The sequence below is a fragment of the Corvus moneduloides genome, chromosome 3, assembly GCF_009650955.1.
Source record: "Corvus moneduloides isolate bCorMon1 chromosome 3, bCorMon1.pri, whole genome shotgun sequence".
Classification (NCBI taxonomy): domain Eukaryota; kingdom Metazoa; phylum Chordata; class Aves; order Passeriformes; family Corvidae; genus Corvus; species Corvus moneduloides.
This window is the reverse complement of record NC_045478.1, coordinates 19,906,584-19,924,867: the sequence shown is the minus strand read 5'-3', so window position 1 is coordinate 19,924,867 and position 18,284 is coordinate 19,906,584. Positions and strand designations below refer to the sequence as shown.

Here is an 18,284-nt window from a genome sequence, read left to right as displayed (position 1 = left end):
TGACATCTGTCTGGGTGATTAGAGAAATAAAAACCAGCTAACATCAAATAATCTTTGTTTCTTTCTTTCTTTAACATTAGCAGTCTATGCTTGAATATATAATGTCAGAAAATTAAATAGGGAGGTAGGGTACCAAAGGAAGTCCTTTTGGACACCATTTTTCAATGAGGAAATGCATTCAAGTTTCACAGCTCCTTTCCTGCAGATGAACACACATTAACAATTCATCTATCTATCTTGATAATAATTTGTGCCAATTTCTGTGACAACTGGTACTGTGAAAAACGGGACAAGTATGGGCTCTTTTTCTTTTGCAGAAACAAACAAGTGTTGTCTATTATATTAGATGAGGAGAAATAAAATATCTTAAAATGAACACAAAACTAAAAAACAAAGGACAGATAAGATAAAAATGCCCATAGAGAATCCGTCATCTTTCTAAAAATGAAGTGTTCCATGAGAAATTTGGTTTCAAAACTAACGTGAATCTGACCGACTCCTCCTATGTCTGGTGACTTTTTCCTCTTGAGTAACAACAGAGCTGCAGGAAAGCACTGTGAATGCAAATTTCTCTTTTTGAATTACTGCCTTTTGTCAGAGATTATATCTAATTGCTGCTATCCTGCTAATTTAATTTAGAAAGTACTTGTTTATCTCCTCAGACTCATTCCTTCAGTCACAGTATAGAGCAACACATAGGAAAGAGGCAGTTTCTGGCTTAGACACTGAAGATTTTTAGCATTGTATTCCAACTTCTCCCATCGTACTGAAGAGAGAACAACTGCATTTATTTACATGCCAGAAAGAGATTTTCCTCTTGAACAGTATTAAATAAATTAATATAAAAAGCAGCATTTGAAAACAAAGTCCATTCTGGCTTAGATCATGATTATTACTAATGCCTACTACTACAGGTTTATTTTGTTATGGTCATAACAAAAGGGGGTTTGCAAAATAAGGGAAAGCAAACCTTTGTCTATACTAGAAGAACAGAACATGTCTGCCAGCTCAAAATCTCTCTACAAGCACAATAAAAATGTTTCCACTGCACTGCATCTGTCTGCTCAGCCATCTAGTGGTCTCCTATAGGCAGCACCGTACTGCACTGTTTGCTTGTGCATGTTAAATACTCGTTTTTGAACAGCTATCAGAGCCAAAATTTTAAAGTTAAAAATGAAAAAAAAAAACCCCTCCCAAATCTTTAATGGATGTTAATAGTGCACTGCTTTTTTTTAATACAGAAATCTTAATGACAAAAGCTTTTATTTGTATCTGTATGGTCATCTTATAATATACTGAGGCTCTATAAATATACAGAACAGTAGTGACCCTGCGAGATGGTTAAGCACATTTTAAGTCACCTGTATCAGAGGATTTGTTCATTTCAAATGTGCTATGCACTGACTTAAGAACTGTGGTATCACAGACAGGCAAGAAATTGTAACATACAGTAGCACAAATTTCTTTGCACTGAATCTTACAAGTTTAGGTCCCATTCGTGACTTTTAAATGAAAATGCAGAGTTAAATCTTAATCTTTTCGCAAAATGTATGAACCAGACTGCATTTTGCAAAAAAAACCACAACCCAAACAGTAGTGTAATTAATAGGACTTGAGCAATCCAAACATCTTTTATAATTATAGTAAGAACAAATTAAAAAAAGAAGGAGTACATGGTATCTGTATCGTTAGTTTATAAACCCATCATGATTTCCTGTGATACTTGTGAGCAATTTGTATCTTTCTTTTTTTTTTCCTCCCTGTTTTAGCAGAGCTGCCAGATAATATTAATTTTGAAGGAAAAGAAAAAGGCAAGATGTACTACAGCTTTTCTCTTAATCAGGGCCAAAGAGCAAGTACAGTTAAGAGAAATCTTCATCAGCAAACAGATTTACTAATTTTTACCCTTGCACAGAGATCCTGAGGCTTAGTGGAGAGGTTCTGAGGCATCTCCCTGCAGCGGGTTGAGAGATTCAGAATAGCAGTAGCAGCCATGTGTGCTGCCTCCATGTCATGAGTATAGTCAAAGCTGCTCTTGCTGCAGGTACTGCTGGCACTGCTGCCTCCACCACAACTCATATTGCTGCTGCTGCTAGGGGCATAACTGCTTGTTGTGCTGCTGGTTGGACTTGAATTCTTACAGTAGCGTTTAGCTGTGGGAAGAAATATGACAAGGATGACTCAAAAGAAGGAGCATTCTGCATAAGTGAAGAGGAAAACAAACTGCTGGAGGTGAACTTTATAATGAGGAACAGTAACCAATGCCAAAAAAAAGGCCCGCAATAAGAATGATGGCTGTATTTCTTGATTTCTGTCTGTGAGTTTTATACGCTACATGTGTGAGTTTGTATGAACTAACCTCCTGTAAAAATCTGCATGACATGATCGTGAATTGTTCTGACAAACAGGCTGGATTTATAAAACAATAAAAACACAGAAACACTGCTTTTACCCCACATATATAGTCAGACAGAAGGTACAACCTGCTCAGCTCATTCATTTTTACTAATGACAGGCAATGTAACACTATGGGACCTTTTCCTATTTATATGAGGAACTGTTAGTTTAAGGCCTAGAACTCCCCAGAGTTACTGGAGATCAAACCTGCTGCAAGGCTGATGAGCTTGACCTCTGGGCCGCAGGACCACCCATATGTCCTCAAACACCCCATGCTTCCTAAAAGCTTTATTTCCTCCTACACCCCAGGCAAATATTATGGCACTGAACATCCCAAAGACAGGGGCACTACAGGAGGAAAAAGGTGGTTGTCATGTGTGAGTTTTACCATAACTTGCACAAGGGCAGAAGCAATGGCTGTTTAAATGGCAACAGGTACAAGTGAAATGTTCCCCCCACTTCAAAAAACCTGAGCACCTGCAACTCTTCATAAAACCTGTAAGGACCAAAGACACCTCCCTGCTCCACTGCAGGCAGCGATGCCCAGCTGTGCTCTGACCGACACGAGCCATAGGTGGTCACAGAAGAGCCAAGGCACTGACAGTGCTCACGTCCAGCCTGTCTAAACACAAAGCAGCACTGTTGCTGCTTTTAAGTGATGCTTCTTGCAGCGAAAGATATTATAGCAATAAGGGAAAGCAGCCCTATTAGTCCACTTATTTCTTCAACCCTTTTCCCAGATGTGCTGTTTTAAAAGTGTTTATAAAAAATGCAAGAAAGTGTGAGCCCGTCTCCAAAATCTGAAAGTTTATGTATTTTCAGAAAAAAATAAAAGTCAAGGTCAGAGGATACATCCATGCATATTACAGCAACTACTTCCCCTTAAGATGGAAATGTATACTGCAGAGATCGTACCTTACAGCACAGTGTAACAATAACCAACTAGCATGCTGATTAGAGAGCTATACAAAAAAGGTCAGGCCCTAGACAGAGCTCTTCCGTGATGGGCTCCATTTAAATGCCAGACTCTTCAGTTGTACTTGTCTGAACAGTCATACATATAATAATCTGCTCCCATGAGCACAGCCCATTTGTGAACCACAGGCTGCTTTGGTAGGCAAGCAGGGTTCAAAAGAAGAATCTGAAAGCAAAATGTCTCTGCTACAGCTTATGTCATCCTCCTTTCTCTAAAAAACTGAAAAAAAATCATGGCATTATTTTCACTGCAAAGGAAATAGTGTTTCACTTAAATCACAACAGATGGAGTTTTCTCAGGAAAGTCACATAATGCACAGGGTGTGATTTTTTTTAAGTGAAGTGAATGCTAAACATTCATCACATTTTTTTTGTTTTGAACACATAGTAGCACTACACTAGCAGGGTATCCACTAATAATAAATTTGTGAACTGCTCCTCAAGAGTTTCATTATTAATATAGTAGTCAGTGGTGGTCATTAAAAATTCAGTATTTATCCATTGTTACTTTGTTACAGTATCCAAGACACACAAGAATTTTTCTATACTTAAGGAAGCAAATAATTGAATAATTCAGTTTCTACTGTGTTAACACAGCAAGCACCCTGTATCACTGAACTAGACAAATTAGAAGTATCTTTCAAAAATCATAGGAACAAATAAGACTTTTGTCATTTTCAAAAAATGTTAGCCTTGTTATAGCAGGTCACATTCAGACAGACATAAAAGACATATTACATGGGAAATGATATATATTTATATATATATATATATATATATATGAGAATGTGTGCTAAAGAGAGGGAGGGAAAGAGGCAGCTTTTATACATAGGACTAACAGTCAGAAACTCATGCAGGCTCTGATATGGACTCCTCTGTGGCCTTGGTCAAACTACATTATCCCTTGAATTCATTTTCCCTATAAACAGAAAGTTGCTTCTAAAATTTAGTTGTGTTGTGATTCACTTGCAAACCACTTTGAAGATGTAAAGTGTTGTAAGCATGCTACACAACTATCAGCTTTCAGATTACCAGTAATTTAAGCAAAACTTACTTAGAGAGAAATGGCCATAGTTTACTGTAGCTGTACATTTGAAGATGAGTCACATAACCCAGACTGTTCATTTCACATTAGTTTTTCAGGAGAAACAAAGATCATCAATTTATATTGAATTAAATCAACCTGTTCACTAAAGAAGGGAAAGCTGCATTGTTTCAATACCAGATAGTTCTGCTTGATACAATGCCCACCCCTGTGCCACCAGGTTTACAAAGCTCTGCAGTCCACCTATGCTTTGTAATCTGGAGTGAAACCAAATGTGGAGAACACCTTTCTCATTAAAAACAGACACAGGTCTAACCAGCTGCACACCCAAACTGGGCTTCCATCAGATATGCCTGGCGGCTGGTTACAAAGAACCTCTCAAAGTCTACAGGCTTCTCTTACTAATTAACAATGGGGGAGTGGGAGAGATCCCAAACATGCGAAAGACCGAAGGAAGGTATTTGGAGTGGAACTCAGTTCTGCCCAGGGACCTTCATCCCCAATTGTCTAAATACCAAATGTGTTGGTAAATTAATTACAGTTTCAACACTTTTTCTTGCACAATAAAAGATTAATCTCACCTAATTTCAGATATCTGACCTAGTCATTATAGTCTTCCTATACAGGCAGTGGAAAAAAATAGGAACTTTCAGGCAATGATTCACCCAACCAGTTTTAAATAAGCACTTCAGGAAAAGATGAACTGAATCAGAGAAGCACCTACTCTTCTCCTTAAATCTGAAAGGGGTGCCCAGTTCAGCTGTCAGTGCTGACATTATAAAACTCTAGATATGGTCAGATGAATCCCACTCATAACATTTGCTCAGTGTTTTGACAGAACAACTCAGGCCTATTGGTGGGATGACAACAATTCCTGTCATCACCTGAGCAACTGAAGGTATTGCTATCACCACTGCCTGCTGTGTCCAGCTTTTTTCATCTTTACTGCTGTATACCATAAGCCCAACATCCAATACACTGTGCGACTGGTTTCAAAGGAAAAACAAACCCAAAAAATACAAAATTTCTCAAGAACTATTTGGCCATCCTACCCAACAATCCAAAGTATACATTTTCTGTTTGTTTCTTTACTGGAAAAAATATCAAGGAAAGGAGCTATTTATGTTTGTATCACTCCCAACTGTACACTTACTGGAGATATAATCCCCTTCTCTGATGATGAAAATACAGTACTAGCTGACAATTAAAAAAGAATTGAGGTGTGAAGCTATTGATTTTTCATATCCTTAAGACTACTTCTCTCATATAATCAGAACTAAAGCACTGTTTACCTGCACATTTCCCCCAAAACCTTAGATGTACTTCTGGGTTTTTCAGGATGACTTTTCAGAACTGAATCTGCTTTTATATAAGCATGCTTTGCTGACATACATAATAGGTGTGCTCTCTGGACCTCCATAATGTCTTCAGGAGCAATAATTACATTTTTTTTATATACAAATACAAATATAAAAATACTGTGAAATTTTTTGAAGTGGCTCTTTTAAGTGAAGAGTCTCTTCCTGGAATCTCCTTCATATTCAGTTATTTACAATAACTGTCAGCAAAATCCTTGTTCCACTGAAAGTCAGTGCCAAAATTTTTCACCAGTTTCAGTGTGTCCAGGATTTCACTTCATCATTCTAGGAATTCAACTGGTTTTCTTGAGCCAATTTAAGCCAAATATGTTGAAGTACTTCTGAAATTTCAGAGAGATCCTAAAGGTTTCACGAAAATCACTAACAGGGAAAAGGAAAACTCAAATCAGGCCCCACCTCTGGGACCATGTTGGCAGGTCCGTCTGGCCAAACAGCACACACACCGCTTGGAACCAGGAAGAGTGTACACTGCCTCCGGCAGAGCCAGGAGTATGCAATAAAGCCACACAGTTTGCTTTGCTTGGCAACCAACCTGCTTCAGCTTTAATGGGCTCACATTGTTCTGAGGGCACAAGAGCCCCTTATACTTGCTATACCAGCATGAATCACATGTATGCAGTGTCTCTCAGTCCCCTCTGGCTCACATTACTGAGCAGTGGAGCAACCTAGCCACAGTCTTATAGCCAAGAAAAATTCCTATTTATACCAAAGGAAGGTGAGTGTGCATAAAGACAGTGACCTGTATCAACATTGCCTTTTATTATTTAAGGACACATTAAACTTGTGCTTAATGTTACATGTATTTTCAAATTCTGGTGATTTGGGAAAGAAAGTGGAGTCTGTTATTATTTATTGAAAACGGGGCCATAAATGAGAAAAATATGTATCAGTTGCTTATGCATCAGTAACGTGATCTGAAAATAATCTTTTTCACAGGAACCCCAGCCATATTACGATGCTTTCCTTTCTGCAAGAGTAGACAGAATATATATACAATATTTAATACCTAATTTACCTTATACTAATGTATACTCATTACCTTCCTAACCACAGTTACAGTTAGTGCTTTACCTTTAATCCTGCTCAAGCCCTTATTCTGATACAGACAAATAACATGAAGGTGTGAGGAAAAAAAAAAGCTCTTTTACTAAAAATAGGTTTCCTTTCACAACCCTTGTCATTTCTGCTACAGTGTAAGAACATGCCTGTTAATTCTATGAGAAAGGAAAATAACCAAAATATCAGACATATGAAGGCAAGAGCTGTAGTAATTTTCTTTCTTCAATTAACTACTTTTAAATGTCAGTCTGTGTTCAGGCAACAGCATAAATTGTTCTGCATTGTATGTTTCTTTCTGTTTTCTTAAACAAAAATCTGACACCTGCCTGAAATTTCTTATAGTAGTCACTGAGCAATATCAAATATTTAAACCACTAGCGTACAAAAAAAAAAAAAAAACAGGTATGGTTTCGTTTTATATATATATATATATACCCACACATATATAATATATATGCATATATAAATGTATTGCTCTGAAAAATTCCCGACATCTACAAAAGCTACAATCCTTCTTTATCCTGCAGTTCATTCAGTTCATTTTTCTCCCCTAATAATAAGCCTCTTGCCTGACTGATCCCATCCATTGTCTTCTCCTGAACTGAAGATAATTTCAGCTTTTTCCTAAACATACTTAGTATGTTAGGTTTTCCAGAGAATTCAACCAGTGTCTTTATGAGGAAAAAATAAGCAGAAATGCCTCTTTAAGTATGTAGCAGTGATTTTGGAAGCGCAGTGAGACACGGGTTTTCTACTTCCGTATCCCCACAAAGCAAGTGTGTTATCTTTCTGGATTACCTGAACTACTGTACGGAGGCAAGAATCCTAATGTGACCCTTGAGGCCAGGTCTCCCAGATAGTAACATAAGGATTATCTCTATTACTTAGCTTTTATTGCCATCTCAATACATCCCAGGAGCTCAATAGCTGGAGATGTCTTTTGCCAGTGCAACAATCCTGAAGCAAGCACCGTATAAAACAACACTTTTTTTAGAAGGCCTTTAAAACAACTTACATATGATAGCATTCCTCATAATACTGTATGAAGATGAAAACATGTCTTATTTGTATGATGTTTACATATACAACAACATGATTAACTGCAAACTTGTCTCTCATGTATAAGAGTGTGCACCTCCTACCATCATATCCTTTGGGGGAAATATCCCTGGATTGCACCTTGGGAGCTATGGCTCTCTTGCCATAGGCATGGTTGTCATAACTGTTATATTCAAACGAAGTCTTAGAGTATTTCTCTAGTTCCTTGGCCAAGTTGGAGCGGGGTGTGGTGGTGGGGACATTGTTTCTGTAGCCATACTGAGGGATCTCCAATTGCTTAACAAAGCACATGGGCCTAGAAATTAAAGATATGTACAGTTTGTTAGATGCAGTTCAGTTTACTATGTCTGTGCATAATTTATAGTTCAGATTAGAAAATCTTAGTTATTTCTTGTACTCAAGAGACAGCAATTATTATTGCATTTCCTTAGTTTGGTTATTTTCAGCAGACAAACAATATATATTTCCTTGAACAAAGCCTAGACAAAATTAATTCTAATACCACTAAATGTATCCTGCAGCTAAAAGTATTTTAAAATTCTGTTTTAAAATACTTCAAGGTTTCCCTTTCCCCATGTAATTGCATTACATAGCAAACATTTTCTTTTGGGAGGTGAATTAAAGAGGGGCAAGCGGACTGACTGAAGAAGTTTGGACAAATTCCTTTACATGTCAAAAAGAAAAAATAGATCTGGAAGCTCCACCTAATTTATGGAGCTTCCTCTGAATTTCTTCCAAAAGAGTTGTATGCTGTTTTCCTCTGTGCTTTCAAAAGTAACTACTCCTGCTTCATCCTTCGATATACAAATCCATATTCATCTTGAGAAATACACGGAAGAGTCTCAGAAGCCCTGTTGACTCTCAGCTGCTGCCTTGCAGGTCCTGCTCATCCTTAAATGCAAGGTTCTGGCAGGAGCTGCGATTCCTGACACAGAGATGCACACTTCAAGGAAGGTCCTGAGAATGAACACAAAATAAAACTGTTTTGGTTAAGTATCTCTTTCGTTTAGGATGAGGGCAGACAGTCAGAAGAAGCCCTGATTGATGTTATTCAGTCATTTGAGAAACTTGTGAAACCTCAGTGAAAGAATGCTGCAGTGAACTCCACTGTCACACCATCTTCTGCATGTGGACACAGAAGTCATCAGCTCAAAGTAGGCAAACAAAGGTCAGATCCTGCAAATCCTACCTCTATAAAAAAGTGTTACATGACTTGGTTGTAGGAAGCAACTGCTACACAACACTGCATGTCTACCTACAGCATTTAGCAGGAGCTGAGGATGATGAACAGCACACCTGAGGTGCTTCTGCTGGAATCAAGAATTATATAATCAAGTATTTTTTATTTTTATTCCTTTTATGTAATGCATTTATAACCAGAGGAAATGGAAGGAACTGTCACAGGAACATAAATTCAGTTGAGATCGGAAGTATCATCATGCTGACAAAATGAAATGTGAAAAATAGTAAGAAATAAGTTTTGAATATTATATCACATTTTTCTGAATGAATTTATTTTCATAGAATTTAGTCAGGATATTTATGTAAAGATCACCCAACAAATCATATTAGTCATACTATTCCCTTTGATTTATGAATGCTCATTCCTTTAGACACTTCTTCCTCACAAAATGCAGTGGGCTTATTTATACAATGAGTTGATATGAATAATAGTTTGATCCTGTTTCAAGATGATCTACATTTAGCAAAAAAACCTGAAATTCAGATCCTGAACATTTGATGCAAATCCAAAATTTCAGTGAAATAGAAGTCCTATGAATTTGATTTCTTTTTAAGTAATAACATTCAAATGCAGGTAGGATGGAAACTGGGATGAAGACAAATATTCAAGATTTACTCTTAAAATATCTCCATCTGCCCATCAATTGCCTGCACGCAAATATTATAAATAGTTGCCAATTTCATCTGAAATACTTCAATGACTTAAAGGTAAAAGGAAAGCAGGAAACAAGATGAAAGAACTATCTGAGTTGCCTATAAAACCTGAAACACAAGGCAGCTCACAAGCGAAGTTTAGATTGCAGAACAACTTCCTAGGGAGTTTGCCAGCAAACTGGATGCTGCTTTTGAGCAGTTGCCTTCTATGGCTACTGACTTCAGTGGATTCTCTGTAATGAGCAGTGGTAAAAGCCACTGCATTTTTGATCTTTTTCCATCAAGTAAGAAACTGTTTTATTCCCTCAAAGAGTGGAGGTTTTTTTACTAATGTGATTTGAAGAACTCTTCTCTAAGAAATCTCTCTGGGATGTTGTATGCCAAGCTGTGCAAACTTAATTAGGGGCAGTTAAGATAAAGCCCATCAAAAGCAATCTGCGGAAGGAAAGCAAAGTCAACAGGAATGACGAAAAATCTTCTGTAGATGTGAACCATAATTCTACATTTTCAGCTCCATGGAAATACTGGTTTTTGAAAAGACCATCAAGATTAGATGTACTTTTAAGAGAATATTCAAAGAATGGTGTTGATAATACAGTAGAAAACTTTTAAGTAGCCCAATTGGTTCTTAAATCTAGAAGACAGCTAAAGACTAAGAAACCTATGGGATAAGTAGGAAAGTCTGGAAACTAAAGCTGCAGCACTTCCCCCACGCTCTTTGAGGCAGCTGGGAGGGATGTACCTATCCCAGCCCACAGATAATGCAGTATCCACGGAGAAATTCTGCAGCTTTTGGGGCATCATCAGCATAAGGCTGGTAAAATCATGCAGAAGTTTGATTCCTTTACATGTATCCTTCACACTTCAGCTCCTCAGAAATAATATTTTTTCCACCCACATATCTCAGAAGAGGAGACAATAGCACAAAGCTGGATACAACTTTGGATAAATGTAGAATCCTATATGGATGAAGAAAAGGAGTATAAATGATAAAAAATTGGTTGAAGGTCCTTCCCATATAAAAATTTAGGACAATTTTTCTCTCCTTCTGTCCTTCCTGGCAGAGAATGGGGGGAGCAGACACAAAGAACTAAACCTGATGTTATTTTGGAATCTAAGCTATATCTGGTACTTTTTCAAGTGTCCTGCCAAAAGGTGTACTACCAGTTTGGTAATGCACATAGGGCTTCTGGTTTAATTTAAACTGATATTTACTAGTAAAAGCCTGCTGAAAAAACCAAGACTTACCGGTAAATATTAGTTTATTCCCAAAAGATACCAACTTTTTTCACACTGTTCTTAGACTTTGCACTCCAGCAGTCATCTTTACACCAAACAATGCCTAAGACAAAAATGAGCTTTTCAGCTTTACATGTATTTGCCAAAATTACCAACCCTCCCCCATGAAAATTGAGTGGGAAAAATACACTGTGAGAATTGGATCCAGAAGCCCTAATTCTAACTCTTCTTTAAAGGAGATATATATGTATATACAACGTATATAAATATAAATTCTCAAATTAGGTGAATGTGTGATGAATTCTGCATAAGAATAAGTATTATAGTGATTTCTAATACCTTAAAACCCGATCTGATGCCTGGTTTGATTTTGACACATCACAGTTCTGATGCTTCTCTTGAGCTTTAGCCAGTTTCTCTGCTGCAGCAATAGGACATCCAGAGAGGCTGCAATTACAGAAAGGAAATTTAATTGTCTTGTCCTGCATAGTTTCACATTATAGCACTGATCCAATTACTCCTTCTCCTCCTTAGCCAGCATCAGGAAGAATCTGAAGGAAAAGGGTTTCCAAAAGTGTTTTGGTCACGTGTATTTTCTCTAGAATAGACTTCCTTTCTTCTGCTTTCAAAGTTGCATGGTAAATCTTACATCTGTTCTTCTCTCACAGTACATGGGTAGATTATTCATGGATGTCAGCCAGGGAACATACCAGTAGGAGAGGAGAATATAAACTGGAATCTACTGTGCAGCTCTGCTAGCAGACTTGTGACCTTTATGCATCTGCAAATGTTGCCAATGAAATGGCTCCTGAAGACAATTAAATGACAATACCATATAGACCAAATCTTGTGCTGCTTCACACCTCATTCAGCTCCATTAACTCCAATCTTTTTGCTAGGCATATAAATGAGTGCAAAATTTTGCCTTGGGTTGCTAAATCTACATGTCAACTGTTAGTGTTTGTTCATGAATTTCAGCCACTACACTTTCTAATAATAGATGATGAAAAATGAAAAGCATTTCTGCACTGGAAATTCAATTAAATTTGCAAATGCTGAACTCTTATTGAAGTGGCAATAATAAGCCTGATTCTTACAGAAAAGATTTAGAACTGAGAAAAATAAATACATTGATGCCAGCAGATGGTGCTCTTAGTGAAGCTGTAAAACCGCGTGACCTGACAATGGAGGGGTTCCTTTCCTTGTCACAGTCTATTGAACGCTTATGTGACCGCAGCTCTCCGTGCTCTCCACAGGAAAAGAAATTAAAATGAAAGGCAAATCAGTGCATTCCCAGATGTTCCCTTCTTTACAGGAAATAAGTAGAAAAAAAAAAAAAGAAAAAAAATGAAGTAGAGAAAAATGCCCCAAAAGCTGCAGAAAGAGGTGAGCACAGACTGCAGAGCGCTCCCCCTCGCCACCCGCCCTCGCTGCCCTAGTTCTGCAGAGGGTGAGGGAGCTCTGTGCAGCTCTGGAGTCATGCCAGAGGGCAGCTGCACTCCACTGACATGCTCTTCCTCAGACACCTCAAATATTCTAGTGGATATTCAACCAGAAGTGAATGCTGCTTCAAGCAGCAGTAATTCCCATAAAGCCTTCTCAGAGGTTTTTGCTGCATCTACTGGCAGCATCACTGCAGAGAAGAAAGGGGTACCAGAGCTTATTGCAGACAGGCTGGTACTCACAAGAGTCTTCTGGGGGAAATGCAGCTGATATGAGGGGCTGTGGTAACCCAGAGCTTGATAACACTGAATGTCCAGTAACTGTAGTCCCTTAAGCCTTCGTGCTACAATTAACAGTAAAAAGGAATTCAATACCAGGAACACTGCACAGTTCCTTTTACCCTCTTATCCACATTTTATGGATTTTTAAAATTGTAAAGAAATAGGCAAGATTTAATTATTGTTCTGTGGGAAAACTATGAAGTGTGGAACATTCTGTGGAACAGTAACATTTTGAAAATTTGTTTGACAGAATTGAATTGGCAATAGCATCCCTTCCCTAAGAATCTATTACTAATCTTAGGAAACTATAGAAAAGTTGCTTTTTGCCTTGAACTTTTTTTTTTTTTTTTTTTTTTTTTTTTTTTTTTTACTGGAATACTTACTTCTAATAATTCTACCTTCTCATTTTTAAATTTAATGAGACATTTTCCTAATATTTCTTAAACAGCAAAGATTCTCATTCAGTTTAGCTGAATAAGTACTTTGGGGTTGAGACTGTGGTCAGTAAGAAAGTTAACACCTGTGTACTTAAAATGCTGTTTCTCATGTATTAAAAAAGCCCAATATTTTTAGGATTACAGTAGATTTTTTCATGCACTATAAAATAATCTCTGAGGAGAGTGAAGTGTGAGAACAAGAACTGTGTCCTAGTCCTGATGATGTTGACAGACTCTTCTTTCTCCCTGCAACACACCCATGAGGAGTCATGGCACTTGTTTTGTATCACTGCTGTTCAGCAAATATCAAACAAACAAACAAAAAAGTCCACTCAAAGCTAAGGATGCTTAAAATGTCTTCTGTGGATCAATTCATCCATACTACAGCAAATGCACACTCGTTCTCCTCAGAAAATACATGAATAAATGTTACTCTTAAAAATGGATAAAGCACACGAAGCACCATCTGTCAATCTTCAGAACAAAACAACGACACACACTCACTCCCCCCCACCAATGGACTGCCAGAAGGGCTGCAGTTCGGAGGCACTGTTCCCTCTAGATTGGTGTCCAGCGACGGCATCCTTACCTTCGGTGGGAATTCCTGTTGCTATTTACGTGGCCCCGGCCTGTGCAGCCTGGTGTAGGACACTTAAGAACATTTTCATGCATGGCAAGAACTTGACAAGGAGAGTAAGAGAAAACAGCAGAGTATGAAAACAAGAAAAAAAAAATCAAATCCCAGTATATATGAAACCATTTTAAAACAAAGCAGGATTCATTAACAACCAGCATTCCTCAAAATACACGTGACACACATAGCCAATAAAGCCTGATGAGGGAAGTAAGTATTGTGACCCTATGCTCATTAACACAGGGCAACAGTGAAAGTTATGGAGGGTACAGAACCTATAAACAAATGCATCTCTGGTGCAACAGTGAAGCAGAAGACGCCCAACATCTTCTTCATACAAAACCACTGAGCAAAGATCAGCTCAACAGTAAAGGGTGAGCTGGCAACCATACAAAACAAAATTACGGACTAGAAAAATTCTTTCAGGAAACATATGTATTCTTAACACATAGCTTTATAAACACAGTATCAAACTCATGAGCTGAAAATCTGCTCTCAAGTTATACTGGTAGAACACTCAATTATTTGAAACACACCTCAGTACAACCCTGAACAGAATTTAACCCTAACTATAAGGCAGCCTGATTGAGCTAGGGGCCAGTTCTGCTCGCTTCCACACAGATACATCATTCATATCTATATGGCGAGCAGAATGGATCCTTTAATTTTCACTTGTATTCTCTAGAAATGTGATTTTTTTTTCAAAATACTAAGAACCAAAATTAAGCACTTAAAATTGAGGGATGGCAGAAAAAAAATGTAAAAAAGAAATAAGTGGTACAAGCTTAAGCAAGTAAAGTGATTTACATCTGCAACTACTGCAAGCTGGATGGAAAACTTACTCTAAGGCTGCTCAGAGCAGTATCCCTCTAAATCATAAAGCTCATGCTATGAAGGACCAAATTATCAAGAACTTTTTGGGAACACCGAAGAGTTTGTTATGACATGAGGCATATCTGAATCCATGTCTCAGAGCTGGATGGCAGTACATCATTCAATGGGAAATGGCCATCCAGCCCTTGTGAAGTTCTGATTTTCTCACACAAGAAGCTGTCTGGAAGCCTGTATTTAGTTCTCACTCAAAAAAAAAAAAAAAAAAGATCTAATAAAATAAGTAGATACCTTGACTGAGTTAAGAACTGAATAAAAGCTGTTCAGAGACTTGAGAATTAAATCATATATACTCATTAGAAGATAACCATCATCATCATCACCCCATCATCAGTGTGATAAAATGTGTATAGATGCAAAAGCTTCACTCTGAAATTCCTAATATTCAAAGCTGTTCTTGAAACATGCTTCACAAGGCCAACATCACAGGAAAAAAAAAGATGAGCTCACCTTTGTCATTTTAGTAGGTACAAGAGCATGCAAACAGTTTAAAGCTATATTCTTCTTTGATTTACAAGAGCTTTTTATTTACCATTTGAAAAATGATAGAACTTTGAGCAACTGAATAAATATTTGTGTTTCAGAAAATTACAGGGTCTTGGAAAGCAGAGAAATTACTTTATTTGTTCTACTGTATTCAGAGACCAACCGAACTACAGAAAGTTTCCTAATGCACTTCCTCATCACTTTACTTCTGGAAGAAGCCACTGTGCCATGAAAGAGGAGACTTGTTATGTCTGCCACTCTTGCAGTGCTAATCTACTTCTGTTTTCCTGTCCATCAGAATCTACTTTCCTTTGGAAACTGGGGACCATTTTAGTTCTGACTGTCTTTGAAACATTTCCTTAAGGCTGTTGCAAATTCATCAACGTTAAGTCTGTAAGTGCTGATGGACAGTGAGGATTTTAGGTCCATATGGAATGGAATCCATAACTCCATTTTAAAACTGGTGTGAAAGAGAATTGGATCTTAGCTAGACACTTCCTGATGAAAACCAGCACAGAGTAATTAGCTTCAGCAGAACTACGCTGATTTCACCAGCCAAGGAGGGGACTTCCAGAAACGAAGCCCTCTGCCTGCAGGTGAGTGTCCATGAGCTCAAATGGGTGAACCTCCTATGCAGAGAATTTGCTGACATGGCAGGAAGTTCCACCCATGTGACTGAAGGGGATGTTTGCTCAAAATCTTGAGTTCTGTAACTAAGTAAACAGCCAAATTATTATTTTTTATAATACGCACTAGTTTGATATAAATTACGTTTCAGACACAACAATAACAAAGGAAAGGGGTTGCAAGTTTTTCAGGAATAATTATTCCTGTACAAGACAGTAAGGACAGTTGATGTGACATTAGCACGCAGAAGCAAAAGCAGTGCACATCTTCTGGAAACCTTTTTCTCTGTTGACTGAATATGTCTATTTAAAAATAACCTAGGTTCTCAAAATCAAAGAATACAGCTTTAAAAGTTGTACTTTTAGTGTAAAGTTAGTAGAGAATGGAAATGATGGAATAAAGGAAAAATTATAACACAGAACAGTTGACTAAGTTGAGACAAACCATACTGAAAAATGAAATTAACTTTTTAAATAAAAGGTTTAAAAAGCATGCTAGAAAAGTTTTTGTAGTTTTATCCCCAGTTTCCATGAAAGAATGTGAACTTACTTTCTGGAGGGACCCTATCTTTGTGTGGGCATCCTGACAAACTGCGGTGATGGGGGTAAAGCCCCGTTACATGGCCAGTTCCATCACACCCAGGGGTAGGACATTTGCTCTCTTTCTTTTCTGTTCTTGAGGGATCTATAATTTACAACAAATGTGTCAAGTGAATGAGTCTTTTCACATTTCTTTAAGAAGGTTCATTTAATCATGTCATTTACTCTTTGGTAAATGTTATTATGAAAACTGGAAAAAAAACCCTTCTACTTCTTATCACAGTTCTGTCACTTTTATCCTGTTATCTTCTTCTCAGACTTCAGGCTCCCATGATCATGGCAATGTCCATTCACAGTGATTGGAAAATGACCTTTTTATAGCAAAGCCGTAGCATTGACAATCAATGTTCTGCTGGCAAGCATTAGCTCAAGGGTGCGAGGTCATTTGGAAACTGTTTAGTTGGAGTTTCCCTTCTTTACATTCTTATTTGCCTCATGTATTAAGGTCTGCAAATATACTGTCATAGCAGTTCAATGTCCTGAGAGTAGCAAACCCAGCTCTTCAGCATAAGCATTCCACAATTCAGCACAAATAAATCCCTTTTCCAAGGCTCAATGAAGAAATTACTCTTGTTTTCTTTAAATTCTTTATGAAGTGGTGAAATTACATAAATATTCCTTTCTCTTCAATAAATTATGGTGGAGTAAACATTGTAATCAGAATTACTGAAAGCATCGCTTGCTCTGTAAATCTGGGCCATTACCAGCATGCATATGAAACATTTGAATATTCATATGCTTGAAAGGTTAATGACCTTTTAGAATGTTGTTGGATCTTCTGACTACAAATCAAAGAAAAGTCTAACTAGACATTTTTTCCACAAAATAAAGTTTTCTGCCAATAATGTAGTGGAATACTGGTAAGATTAATTCTGATTTAGAACTTTCTCACGTAACTCCATCAGCTACTTCCTTTAACAGAACATCTGTAAAGTAACATCCCTATCCTTCCAGCCAAGCACGATACAAATTACATCTTATCATCTTGACCACAATTGCCATGTTTTGGACATTATTGCTGATTTTCATATTAGTATTAAAGGGATAAAATTCAGGATACTCGAACTGCTACAATTTTGGCTCAAGATTACCAACATATTTTTTAGTCTATCATTCCTTTCAATACCCAATCTGAACTATCCTCATTTAATAATTTTATGTTGCTCTTGTAATTTCTCTGCTTCAGTATTTATGCTTTCATCTCCAGAAAATAAGATTTTGCTACTTATTTTACAGTAAGCCTTTTTTTACATTAAATTCCATCCCAGCTTCAACAAACAGAACCCTCAGTACAATAGGTGGAAATTTCAGTACTTGAAGAACTTCACGTACAACCCATTCTTTTCATCATGAATCAATATAATCCAGAGATCACATTCTGTTGTGGACTTATCTTTCCCTGATTTCCCTCTGGTAGATTTTATATATACTTTTATTTTTCAAGTTCATCCAAACCAGCTTCATTTTAGAGAAAATCTTTAGCTCATTGTAATGACTCTCCATGTCTTAAATCCATTCTTAAAATTTAATATCATACTTAAACCTTGTATTTTGCAAATGGAATCCCTAATTATGAAAGTTTTATTTTACTTAACTTGCATGTTGACTGTAGAACACAGTTCTTTGTTCCATGCTCTTTAATAACAAATAAACATATAAATCTATCTCCAATGTGCTATACAGTTATCACAACACTCCTGGAAAGACCATAATCTCATACATCAGGAAATTGAAGAAAGAGATCAAGAAGTTAAACCCAAGGCCACAGAAGGAGCAAATGTCAGAGGAGGGATTTGAATTCCTGCCAGATAGGCCTGTGCTGAGACCACTAGAACAG

At 37.3% G+C, this 18,284-nt stretch overlaps 1 protein-coding gene across 16 annotated transcripts in view; it reads right to left on the bottom strand.

Annotated features, from left to right (window-relative positions):
* The window catches only part of MYT1L (myelin transcription factor 1 like), a 315,791-nt gene that overhangs the window by 60,423 nt on the left and 237,084 nt on the right, over positions 1 to 18,284 (bottom strand). For 14 of the 16 annotated variants that reach the window (XM_032104530.1, XM_032104529.1, XM_032104533.1 and 11 more), the window contains 5 exons: positions 16,398 to 16,532; positions 13,800 to 13,890; positions 11,389 to 11,496; positions 7,998 to 8,209; positions 1,906 to 2,153 (listed from right to left, as the gene is read on the bottom strand). In XM_032104530.1, coding sequence (XP_031960421.1) covers positions 1,906 to 2,153; positions 7,998 to 8,209; positions 11,389 to 11,496; positions 13,800 to 13,890; positions 16,398 to 16,532 — 794 coding nt within the window. The remainder of the gene's footprint in view (positions 1 to 1,905; positions 2,154 to 7,997; positions 8,210 to 11,388; positions 11,497 to 13,799; positions 13,891 to 16,397; positions 16,533 to 18,284) is intronic. The other 2 variants (XM_032104544.1, XM_032104545.1) reach the window with 1 other exon arrangement.